Consider the following 14,154-nt stretch of genomic DNA (forward strand, 5'->3'; position numbering starts at 1 on the left):
TAATAATATAGGACCCGTTCCACTCTGACTATTTAATGAAATTAACGCCATCAAGATATGGGAGGACTGACTGTAACTATAATTAGTAGTAGTTTATTACTCACCACATGAACCGCAATGAGCTGAATCTGGCACTATTGGTACAGCCACAAAAACCAACATTAATAAATTGATTAAACCCCACTAAGTAGCAGTTGATGATAAAATTAATTATGACAGAAACTGTAGGAATATTTTCACACGATTATGAACGGTATATGAATCATGAAAGCCCATGCATTTTTACTCAAAATTCATATACATTTACATTCATATACAGACCCGGGTTAGAAGCAAATTACCAAACCTCAAGGATCTGAACTTACCTCAATTTAACTACCTAAAACCAACCACCATAAAATCCAGAGAGAGAGAGACAAAATTAGAACCCTGATCAAGGTTTTAAATTATAGTCTCATTTATAGTTCCATCCCGATCCTTGATGTTGCAAGAAATTGTAAAAATTTGCAGTGACCCCAAAAACCTTGAAGCAAGAACTGAAATTGTAGTCGCGGAACATTTTTTAAAACCTTGATCATAATGTTTAAAATAAAAAGAAAAGAAAAAGAAAGATCCATGAAGAAACCCATATCCTTTAGCTGGGCTTGTGCAAGCTTAACAAGCCATTAAAGTTGGTACATTCAAACAATGCCTTAGCTGTCATTTCCCTCTCAAACCTCCAAACATAGTTCAGCCCCACAAGCAGCTCAGTGATGGCAGCTTCTGTCTTCTCCTTGTTTGCAAAGAACAAAGTCTGCAACAACAACACATTGGTCTTTGGCACCAAGTTCTGATGCTCATAGCTCCTCTCACTCTGCCACTTGATCATGTTATGCGCCAAAGGTCCCAACCACCTCAATATCCTCCCCAATGCATCCCTCCACTCCGCAGCCAGCACGTGATCATCACATGCTGAAAACCCCACCCCTCTCAACCTTCCCCTCAAGCATGACCTTATGCTTCTTGGCAACATCCCATACAAATCATCCCTAGCTTCCACCCCAACCAACTGGGGTGACTTTATCATCTTCTCCAACACCATCACCAAGTTTGCATAGTGCAAAGCCAAAGCTGAAGCACCCAAAGTATCACCATCACCCTTCAACTTCAACACCTTGCAATTAGACTCAAAAAACCCACTTCCCAAATCCTCATTTTCTTCACCAAGTTTTGATCTTTTCAACGGTCCAGATACAGAAGAGCAAGAATTGGAAATCGGGTTTTGATGATCAGAGGGATAAACGGAAGACAAACTACGCGACAAAAAGGGAACACTACTGTGTCCGATTCCGAAGACAACCTTAATCCTTGCTAAGACGGTGAAAACGAACCTTGCCAACAACAACACAACCCCATCGAAGTTTTTGTTCCATAATGAACGTTCCTTCAGGTTCTTCACCTCTTGCTTCTGCAATAAGATCTTTTGCTGAAGATCGTTGAGTTTCTTGTGCTGCTCGGTGGTGGTGTCAGCGTTGAGATGCGCTTTTTTGAACGCGCTCTCGAGGAGCGTGAGCGCGTCGATTTCTTTGTGGAGCGTTGCCGTGAGGGTCACGTAATGTTGCAATTTTCTGTGTTTAGTTTCGATGTCTTTGGGGGCAGTGAGGGTCCACGCGTGCGGGTCGAGGCCCGAGTTGGCGAACTCGGTGAGGACTCGGAAGAAAGATCGGAGAGTGGGGTCGTGGCAGTTGTGGCTGAGTCGTGAGACCGAGTCGGCGACGAGTCGGAGCGAGTCCGCGAACTCGGCCACGGCGAGGCTTAGGAGAAACGACTCGTCGTTTGAGATGAGCTTGCGCACGCCTTCGAGGGAGATGGCATCGTTTCGGAGGCGGACGACGTTGGCGTCGGAGAGGGACTGCCAGAGGTGGAGGAGCTTCGACATCACGTTCGCGATCTCGAAGGACAAAACGGCGACGCGTTTTGGCTTCGACGAGGAAAACGACGGTTTCTTCGTGAGGCTGTGCGACAGCGCCGTTTTGACCTTGATGAGCCAGGTTTCGAGGGCCATGGAAAATTTGGATTTTGGTTTAATGGGGTTGGAGGAGATTGAATTTGGTGAAATGGGTCGTAGCCTTTTCGTGGTGAGTGTGTGGGTTTCGGTGGTTTGAGGTTGAGCTAGGTGGTGAGCACTATGGATTTGAGAATATGCATGAAAGAGAAAAGAGAGAAATAATTAATAGATTGGTAGTAGTGTGATGATGTTAGTCTTTAAGAGAGAGAAAGAGAGGGGAGGATAAAGGAGAGTGTGATGTTAGAATGTGTGAGAAGAAGACGTAATTAGAAAGAGAGGGGTGAGAGTTAAGTGTGGTTAAAGTATTTAAAGTTTAGACCCACATGCAGTTTGCAGTGGCTGAGTGCGGTAGATTGTGGCGTCAGAGGGTTGGTTTATTGTCAATTCTGATTAGGATCCAGTCGCTGCAAAAGCGCGTAGAAGCTTCACTCATGATGAATGAAGCTGTTTGTTTTGATATGGTGTTTGTTTAGGGTGTGGGAAATGGGGTTTATGTACTTTGATTTTTTCTATTTATTTAACTTTTGGGGTTTAGAAAAGCTTCTGGCTGGTGTATTATTGATTTCTTAGTTGGTAAAAGAGACCTTTTCTATTATGTTCGGATGTACAGAAACGCTTTTTCTTAGATGCTGCCATATATTTAATGAGGATAGAGGGTCATGTAATTATTTGGCTCTTTCTTTTTTGAAATTTGTATAGTTTTTGTTCATACTGATTTGTTTGTTTCGTTCCTTTGATTAATTAACTGCGTTAATTAAAAATTTCATTTCTCAATAGACTCTCTCACATGCACGACGCAGCACTAAGCATACCGAAGTAAAAACGGGGAAAAAATTAAAGTAAAGAAAACTTGACTGTTCAGTGATATCGTAAGTAAGACTATATATCAGTGATGATTAATAGAATGCGCTCAAGTATGTGGCTAAATAATTTCAGTCTTGGTCCAAAGGTTCTTCATCAATTCCGTTGACTGATATTTTGTAATCTAAATCTATACTAAAGTCCAAGGTTCATTCTATTTTAGCAAATATAATATTATTCATTATTATGAAATCATCATGGAAAATAATTACATATCCAATATATATGCACTTTAAATTCCACTATAACTTCACTACTTCTTAATTAATTTGGCAAACAAAGTATGACATCTACAAAAGTTATATGTTAGAATGTTTTGCGTTTGAAACACTGTTTGTATAGATCAAATTATTATATGGCAAACAAGTAATGTCAACTGTCAGAAAGCATTTCTTAGTAGTAGTGTGCATAATCGATCAAGTTTGACTTGGAATAGTTAATGAAGGTCATGAAGCAATAAAAACACAGATAGTGGCGTACCCCTAAAAGAATGATACATTCAGAATAGCATAGAGACATAGTGCAGATTTTTTGTGGTAGAAATATAAAGAAAACCCCTCCACTAGTTCACTCATTCACGTCACATGGATAGTGGGAAGAGTGTGTTGTTGGTTGGCCAGGTTGATAGAAATATTTCGGGGTCATCAAATGCTCAACAGATTTTTTCTATCTATAATAATGCATTATTTTAATGTAATTTGGAGATCTGGGTCATTAAATTAGGAGGGAAAGTCAATCTGCGCAAGCTCACAAAATTAGAGTGAAGGAACTCTGAAGGGTGATGAAAAGAGGCTATTCTCAAATTAGAGGTTTTTATCTTTTTAACATTTTGCCTTGCCTTTAGCCAACCAATGGAAGGGTAGTGAAGGATTTCTAAGTTGAGTTGTCGGAGCATGAATAGGCATTATGAGCACATTTTACATTGATATTGATGCCTTTAGAGAAAGCATGCATATATGGTCATGCATTCCCTCCCTCTTTAGTTTTAACATATATAGAGTACGTGCATAAATTTTCTCTTCTGGACCAAGAAAGACAGCCTGCTAGTACTTTTATTTTATCCAATTCACTCACCTTTCTGCACATGGACAAAGATAAACAATATCAGCAAAAATAAAAGAGCTTTACATGCATAACTGGGATATTGAAAATGTTTGTTTATTTGTAGACAAATTAGTTTTTTCTTTTACATAAAATTTTAGATTAAGGGAAGGTTCGTTTCTATGCAAGGTTAGAATTTTTTTTTCATAAAAACGTTTATAATAAGATTACATATAGCCTATTAATGTACAAGTTGTTCTCTATAATCTAAAATAAGTCCTGATTTTCTATAAGCAAAAGACCAACCAAGTGAGTTACGTGTATTGATTTTCAACATCTATTTTATTTTTTCTTTCTAGGCATGTAGCCTGTGGCCGGAAGCACAGGGATATGCAATGAAGAAACAACAAAGTTAACTTTGCTAAATCCCAGAGAAATACTGTAGTTTTCTTCAAGAAAATTTTGGAAAAAGAAGCCTCCAAATTAAATCAATCTTTTGGCATTTCTCATTGACTGCAAGTGGAATGTAACACATGCCATGTGAGGAAATGGCTATAGATATGATCCCATTGTAATCCTAAACTTTTAGTTTGTATCATCACCTAGATAACTTAGTCAATCAGCATTCAATACAACAATAACGAATACTACAAGACAAGTGTTTGAAAGACAAAGAAGGCGAATTTAAATTTGTCTTTTTGTGTGTGTGCAATGAACCAGCACTCCATTTTGCAAAATCTAGGAAGATTAGATTCTTTACCGACCTAGCCAGTCAATTGAAGTACCCAAGTACATTTTGATGAAATTAACCAATGACATAAACATGTATCAATCATATACAATTAATGACACATTAACTATGAGCAGACCATATCTGACAATCCCCGCAAAAAGTGAATGGGAAGATTTATTCTTGAGTGGGGATCAACGAAGGGGAAGTAAGCAACGACGTACACTCCTCAGTCCTTATACGTTTTTTTTTTTTTCATATATTTCATATACAATACATACAGTAAGGTTCTATTCTTAGTATCTGGTTTTGGGGATCTAACATTGAGTAAAATAAAATAAAACGACTTGTTACAATCTTAGCCACATATATATTTGATTGGAGAGAAAAAAAACACGAAATTTTTTAGCCATATTTGAAATGAGAGTACATTTACATTCATGTTCTGTCTTATTGACTAGAGACTGTTTTTTGAGTCATATATAAGATGCATGGCAGGGTGTTGCTGTGTAGTACAAATTATACATACTTGAATTTTGATGAAATTGCAAGCCAATCATTGCGTGAGCCTTAATTATTTGTTAGAGTGGAAAACTATTTTCCAATCATGTTTGATCAGATACAACATTAAAATTCTTATCTCAGTGAGTTCCATTTTTGTTTACCAAATTCTTGACCAAATACACAATATTACAAATTTTGTTTTTTGTATATGCAATTTTTAAAATGTTGTGAATGATAATTTGTATATTTAGTTATAGTTTCAATAATATTATACTCGATTACGAGCAAAAAATTTAGTCACAGAAAATTCTGAAAAAAATTATAAATTATGTTTGAATTTAAAATAAGTAAAATGCACCAACCCCAACTTTAGTCGAATAACTTCCTTTGATTTTATTAACAATAGATATGTTTGAACTTTCTTCTATGCACTTTAGGAATTTTATATCCCTATATCCTTGCATTGTATCGTTTTACGTTTTATCCATCTATCTATATATTAAGTGAAAATACTTGTTGTTATAAGAAATAAGAATGATAAATATGCCTGTAAAAAAGTTAAGAATAATAAATGTGAATGACCAAATTAAATCATATTTGAATATAATTAAAAATAAATATATATGACTTTTTTAAATAATCATGTAAGTATAATAATTATATTTCAATCTTAACTATCCATGTGTAATTGGATAATATAAATTTAGAGAGACTTACACGTTTGATACGCCTTAAAAATGTTGATATATATTATTGTATGCATACGTGTTGTTTGATGAACGTACTTTGAAGAGTAATTCAAACTTTCAGTAACATACAAATATTATGCCGACCATTTTGATGTTGAAATCACCTTAGTGCGTATTGGAGGTTTAATTTCTGTGTATAAGTGCGTAACACTATGTTTTGCTTTTAGACTTTGCAATATAACAGTGACCCAAACCAGCATATGAATGCACCCACAACACAAAGTTTGAAAATGAGAAGGGCTGTGTGTGCTGGCGGATCAAATTCACAATCTCACAAAAGGATGCTATGTTGTACCATATATACGACCGTCCTAATCCAATATTCCATGCGTGGGGCTATAACAACCATTCATGCTGCCACCAAGATCACCAATTGATATTACTTTAACAAGAAATGATGAGGTAAAACTAGTTTATACATTAATTAAATCTCTAATATTTATGTCATGCAAAGGATATTATATATGGAATTTATTGAGTTTGCCCTTTTTTAGGATTTGAAAGGGTATAACATTGGTATATTAGTTATTGAAATAAAAATAAATAAATAAGTATTTGAAAGTGGAATCTGTCAATCATATATGAAACAACTGAAATTTTAAAAAAATTATTTAGTTTTTGTTTAGTTTGAGGAACTAATGTTTTTTTTTTTATAATTTTTAAATTTGTTTTAATAAGTTCAAAAAACTTGTTAAAACAACTTTATTTTAATTAACTTATTTAATCAATAAAACATTTATGTTAAAATTTATAATATATAATAATCTCTTGCAATAAATACTTATTCCTAAGTAGTAGTGTCTAATTAATTATATTATTTATCTAAACAAATTTCTTTTCTTATTGCCTAAGAAATGTGAAAAAGCTCACATTCTGTAATTAAAGGGGGTGATGGATGATGTTGTATGATATACACGGCACTTTATTTGAGAAATTCTCTTGATCACTCTATTTTTCCAGAAGTAAAAAGGGCAACGGATGATGTCAGTGAGATGGGGACACCACTGTTTGAGAAATTCATACACAATCAAAGCTCATATCAGTGTGAGAACTGTGGAAAAATAAGAATTCCTAGCACGAAGGTTTTTAGGCATTTCAACCACGCTTTCGGCACAATGAATTCTCACCGATTAGTGTCTCTTCGTGCTACAGAACAAAATTGGTTTATTAATTAACCATTATCATTATATAGTTGGTTGGGAACTATATATAATATATTAATTTACCAATCAACTACTTTTTAGCATGTTCTTCAATAATTGTTCAATCCCAGTAGCTAGTAAAATATTATTCTTCAAGGATGTTATTTAATATCAAGTAAATTCTTCAAAGTATATTTGAACGACGATGATAAGAAAGTGAGTCGGTTACATTTACAAAGAATTCTTATTCTTCATTCGTGCGGATTTCATACAACTTTTCCCGTAGTACTATAACTATAATAATATAAAAAAGCACTTGAAATTGTTCGATCTTTTTCAGCTTATTTTAAATACTAATTTCGAACAATTAAGTGCTATTCATACATTGATTAAGCATGTCAATTTTGTTTAAGACCAAGGATATATGAAGAGTATACAAAATCTTAAAATTTCTACCAAACTATAAAAAGTATTTGGAACTCATATATTGTTGACCTATGTAAATTGTTTTTCTAACCCTAATAATAGTCGTGCTCTTATGTGTTCACATTATATGTACATGTGATTCCTGCATCTTTTATTTATGATTATTATATTGATTATATATTGATAATGAGATATCGATCGACATATCCTTAGTATTGAAGATGACCTTACAATATTTAGTTGTATCAATTCCTTAATTCCGTACAAATATATTCAAAAGCCTGTTATTCTTTTTTGGATGTCTTGTATCCTTAGTTTTGAGAACTAGAGAATAATTCATTGAAGAATTAAAATTCATTTAAAAGACTAATCGACGATATAATTATATGCACATGAATCTAAAATTTGAACTCCTAATCACATAAAGAAGAATGATCATCTAGTAATCATATCACATTGATTAATGATTGTTATTTATACAGGAATAATTAAGAAAAGTGTACAATTAGCTAATGCTTGGAGTATTAAAGGAATCTTATAAAAAGCATACGGGAACTGTATTCTTGTTCATATCTGCTTCAGTAGGTTACTATTAAAATTCTGAAAAATAAATTAAAGAAAGCATATGATGATACTTTTAACTTCGATTTATGGGTCAAATTGAAACCTACCATTTTAGAGAAGTAAAATTGGAATCCACTGGCCGCAATGACTTTAGACTGGACCCATATGATAAAAGCATTTCAAAGGTGTTTTGAAGAAATGAAAGGCTCTCTTTTCATGTCAAACCAAATACTCATTTTGCCCTCTCTCTCTCTCTCTCTCTCTACATATATATGCGTGTGTGATGGTGACCTAAGTGTGCCTTATTGAGATCCCACTATGTAAACATGCTTTTAGAAGTTTAGGTTAAAAATGACCAAAGCATTATGTTATGTCGTGAGAAATTTTTTATAAAATAATAAAAACAAAAGAATGAAAATGGACTATATTTATTTTATTATTGGTCTGTTTTGTTTAGGGATGGATATAATAGAGGATACGCATGGCCATTTGAGAAACCTGTTATGAATTATGGCCTCTCATTTTATCAGAATTGAAGGAGTTCTGTTCCACTTTGGGTAGACATTCTCCTTTGAGAAAATGGTCCACAATTTAAAATAAAAATCAATAAGAAAAAAGATTGAATGAAGAAATTAAACATAGCAAATGAGATACATGATTCTCATCCAATTCTTCAATATCTATCTCTTTTCCTTTTTGTTTCTCCTTTGTCCCCACTGATGAACTATATTGCGCACGTGTGCCATCATCATTGGATATACGTGGTAGACCAAATTATTCAATCAGACCCACGTGCATGAACCCACACGCGGGACAATGGTAATTGGATAGCTTAACTATATATTGCTAGGTTGTTCCTTTGAAGATATTTTAATTGTTCATTTAAATTTATTAAAATAGAACGGTTTTGGGTTATGTTGTCCTTTTATCGTTGGGCTTAAGTGTCTTTATTATCATATATAGAAGGTTTGGATAATAACAATCTATATTATCTGATGTTAATATATAGATTTTCAGTGACAGTGATAAATATTCGATAAACAATGTTTGGTGTCGCACATTGAAAAGTGTTTCTTTTTTCTTTTTCTAGAGGTTTGAAGAAAATGGGCATACATATATGTGTGATTTAAGTAGTAGTTGATGGTTTATCTTATGGTATAGCATTGGACAAAGACACGAAAAAAAATACTAATAGTGTTGGTAATTGATCACAGCTTTAAAGAGATCTTTAGAAAATTACTCTTGTTATTTAGAATATTTTTTCCATTATAAATAGGAAAGTGATCTAGAGACACTGACATGCATGCTAATAGACACTTTGCAAAAGAAAGAGATAAGTATGAAAAGGATGTGATAAAAAGAAATAGTTAAAAGAGAAATAATGAATTTATATTATTAAGAATATTTATATATAATTACTCTTGTTATTTTGAATATTTTTTCCATTATAAATAGGAAAGTGATCTAGAGACACTGACATGCATGCTAATAGACACTTTGCAAAAGAAAGAGATAAGTATGAAAAAGGATGTGATAAAAAGAAATAGTTAAAAGAGAAATAATGAATTTATATTATTAAGAATATTTATATATAATTACTCTTTTTAAATATGGTGCATCGACATTACATGGTTATGGTTATGTTTGCATGATAAAGATATCATTTTTAAACAATTATCATCATATATATGCGGTGTATAAAGGCTACTCTAACTTATATACGTGCTAGGATATGTAATAAAAATGCAAAAGGCTTTTCTACGCTAAGTTTCAATTATCAAATGTATATATTGGTATGTTGAAAAGAGCTCATTCACTTTATCTTTCATTAAATATTCATTAAGATTATCATTCCCTCGATCTTGTAATGGTGAAAATGATTGTTTCTTGAATGGTTAAATAGTTTGACGCAGAACGGAATCAATTTTTTTTTCGGCATTTTATTTCCCTTCTGATATGATTTGGTATATTTCCAGAAATCTAAATATTCTTTTAGACAAGTAGGGAAGGGTATAAATAATTTCTGAAAAGAGTTCGAGAGTGGAGGTCGCAGTTCCAGTAAAATAGTTCAAATTTGAGATACATCAAGTTTCATATATATATATATGAGCTTAAATTAGCTGATACAAATTTAAGACAAAATAAAATAAGAAAATAAATAATGATTTTTTAGAATATAGATTAATAAAAAAAGTACTTATTCTATCAAACAATATTAAATTTATTTAATACTTATTTTAAAATAATTAAAATATTTGATAAAATACATTAAATAAGATCCAACTAATATGTTTAATTAACAGGACACGTAAAATAACTATAATAATCATCACAAACAAAACCTTATCATGATCTAGTTATATGTAGAGACGCTTCTGAACGTCTTGATCATTGTGGTATCAAATCCTCAAAGTGGGGTTACTGGTATGAACAAATATAAATACTTAATGTGGTAGTTAAAGATATTCAATTCTTTTGAGAAGAATTTGATTTGTACTTTCACACTAAACATAGCGGCTAATTAACACGCACTAATCTCTTTCAATGTTACATTTTTTAACAAATGTAGAATGTCGATGAATATTTCAGGTAATGGAGCATTTGATTTTATTATATACCATCTCTTTTTCATATCTTTTTATGTTTTAAAAAATATTTAATGGAATTAACTAGTTATATTTAAACTACAATGAATTTATTTAATATTTTGATTTTTATATTTGCATAGGTGTTAAATAAGAGTATATTTAAAAAAACATTAATTAAACTTTTAAATTCTGAAACATCAAATACTTTAGAAAAAAATAAAAAACTAAAATATTAAAAGATATGAAAAGAAAGTAATATATATGTGTGTTTTTATTGATCAACCTCTTAGTCGTAAAATTAAAATAAATTATTTTTAATTTCATACCTCTTTAAAAAAAAACACATAAAATATATAATAAAGTCTAATCAAATGTCATATTTTAAACTTTATACTAGTCATAAAACTTTTGCATCTTGTAGGCTTAATCATACATCATACATGTCAATATGAATTTTATGGATGAGGATGACTATCAAAATAAGTGCTCCATACCTCACCATCATGAGAAGATTAAATTTGATTATGAATGTTATCAGAAACAGTTAACTCCCAATTTCAAGACATTAACAATGATAATGATATCATGCAGAAATAATCATGCGAGAAAAAACGGGTCAAGAAAGCACGGGTAGATAGAGGTGTATATCAAGTTCTTAACGAAGAGGATAAAGCATAAACATTAGGAAAACTGTGTTCAATACAAACATGAAGACTATTGCACGAACTAATTAAAGCAACCTCATTAAGGATGTTGGTGCCTGAGGCGAGAAGTACTGCAGTAGAAGATGAAATCTTCAAACAAAGGAGATATGGATGTGATGTTGAGAATGCTAATTGATTTGGAAAAATGCTCAAACGTACATTCTATTTTTGGGGTGTATCAGTGTATGGGATGACAAATAGGATGAAAGTGAGATAAAAGAAAAATTGAAGGTATAATAATAATAACTCAATTGATTTTCATTTTTTTATCGTTGGCTTCAATTTTATATTACTGCTAGGGTTGATCCTTTAATTTTATGGTGTGCACCAAAGTTATTATTGTTCTCAATTATTTTGCTTTAGAGTTCACTAAGTCACATTGATGAATGGAGTCATGAACCTCTTTATTATATAAAAAGAGGTCATGTGAAGTAAAGTATGTCTATCTGGATGTGAATGTGATTAGCTTGTGTGAGAATTCTTATAGGGTTATCGTCACTTGTAACTCTTAAGGGAAAGTAATCAAGAATTTAGAGTGAATTACAATTCTTGTATTAAGATAATGAAATAATTTTAAAATAATTCTTTAAATGTATAAAAAATGTGTTGAGCCACGTTAATTATTGTGTTATTGGCCTATTGTCTATGATGTGTCCTTTTCATAATGCTTTTCAACGTCTTTAATCTTTCTAATTTATAATAATCTATTTAATTTTGGATGTCTCATTTAGTTTTAACTAAAATTGGTTAGATTTTGAATGCTTCTACCAAAGCTATAGGTTTAGAAAGATGAAAAGCTTTGTCTAGCTAAACGTCTAATTAATCTGTGAAAGTTTTTGTAATCCAGAAAGGATTGAAAGGAAAGAAAGAAAAGTGAGAAGGTTGGCACAAAACCTAGGGAGACACCATCCACACGCAGCCACCGCTACATCAATATGACCCCATGAAAATGATTGTTATTTAATTTATGAAGTAACCAAATTGAATTTTTTTTTTCTCCCAATTAATTTAAGACGCTTACATCTTTAGATCGAGTTCAGAACTCGAGTATTCTTTTCTTTTCCATCACGTTTCCCACAACACTCCATACACATTAGGACAACCTTAGAATCCATCTTCCTCACGTCCCAAGTGGAAGTGATAGACTAGTTAACCAGAACCATGAAACCTTAATCATTAAACCAATAACATTAGACTAGACATCTGAAACTAGCTTGCGCCAAACGTATACTCTGAAATACATTTCGATGTTGATTTAAATTAGTTAGTTCATTCACCAATATATTAAACGATAATAATAGTTATGAATTCACTTGGTAATTCTCTCTAATAAAATGTCCGTTGTCGTACCCCCACTCGGGTGCTAATTAAAAAAAAAAAACTTGTTTTTTTATAAAAAAGATAACAGTGACAATAACTAATTATATAATAACCAATTATATAAAAGTAATTATAAAATTATCACCAATTTTATAGAAATAATTATTTTAAATAACTTATTTTCGTTCATTCATATTCTATTATATAACTAGTTTTAAATATAACTTGTTATATAAGTAGTTATATATATAAACGGTTATATAACCAGTTTTTAAAAATAATAATTAATTATATTAAATTATAACCAGATATATAAAACTAGCCATAATTATTATAACCATTTATATCCTAGTTATATGTTAATTATTGTTATGATTATTTAAATAACCAAACCATGGGTATCGTTACCCCACCCCACCAAAGGAAAATGCTATTAATTGTTGTTAGGTTTCTCCTAGAAGTTAGTATTGTCTCCGGTCTTATTTAAAGTGAAAAGTCTTTTATATCCTTAATTTATTACTAATTTTATTTACTAAATACTCACTCATTGAGTTATGAATATTAATATTAAATAAGACTATCATTTAAGGATATTTTTGAAATAAAATTTAAATTGATCTGGATGATTTGTACTATGTTCTTTATATATTAGACCGAAGATAATATTATATAACAGAAATTAATATGATAATATTGATATTATGTGTTCATTAAGCTAAGAGTAAGATACACTAATATATTCATCAATTTCTTATACAAATGGATGAATGTATAGCAACTATGACAATTGAGTTGGCAAGGAAATGTATATCATTGATGCATCATATCGTCTCCATAAATTTACAATATTTATACTATAATGTCATTTCCTTTTAGACAAAAAATTATTTATTTTGTATCTTTTCTTTAGACATGGTGTTCATAGGCTCACACATTATTATTTGTCATGTGCAAAGCAGTGAAAATTATTATAAAAATTGTATCTATAATTACAAATATTTTTTAACTTAAAAAAAAAGTAAATCACTGTAATTTTCCTGTAATTCTTAAGATTGCACACAATATTTCTATATTCTTAACGTTGTTTTTCTTTACAAAATACACGGAGTAATATATTCTTTGTATAATAGAAAGTGTCAATGTAATATATTTTAAATAATTAATTGGGAGGGGGAGGGGGGGGAGGTTTAGAAAAAATAAATATTGTGTATAATCTATATAAAAAGTGATAAGAGATGCTAGTATAATAATTTCAAATAATTAAAAGGGTTAGAAGCATAGGAATATCATGTACAATCTCAAAAATCACATAATGTTAGAATAATTTGCTAAAAAATATAATGATGTGAGTCTGTAGAATGACTAACAAATTCTCATGGATTTATTCGATTGCAATACTAATTCCTAACCTGCCTAACTATCATAATGATTTCTGATTTCTTTGTTGAAGTAATCGTGTGTGGAAATAGCCGCAATAC

The 14,154-nt window shown here is 31.4% G+C and overlaps 1 protein-coding gene across 1 annotated transcript; it reads right to left on the reverse strand.

The window, feature by feature from the left end:
• Positions 1-247: 247 nt before the first annotated feature.
• Positions 248-2,518, reverse strand: LOC114389125. Its single transcript, XM_028349726.1, has one exon. It carries the CDS (start codon positions 2,042-2,044, stop codon positions 635-637), a length of 1,410 nt encoding a protein of 469 aa, XP_028205527.1. The 5' UTR covers positions 2,045-2,518; the 3' UTR covers positions 248-634.
• Positions 2,519-14,154: the final 11,636 nt, after the last annotated feature.

This window comes from Glycine soja, chromosome 16, assembly GCF_004193775.1.
Source record: "Glycine soja cultivar W05 chromosome 16, ASM419377v2, whole genome shotgun sequence".
NCBI lineage: Eukaryota > Viridiplantae > Streptophyta > Magnoliopsida > Fabales > Fabaceae > Glycine > Glycine soja.

Bases quoted from the DNA above. Each gene is read 5' to 3' on its own strand.
- LOC114389125 (XM_028349726.1), bottom strand. From the start codon at position 2,044: ATGGCCCTCGAAACCTGGCTCATCAAGGTCAAAACGGCGCTGTCGCAC.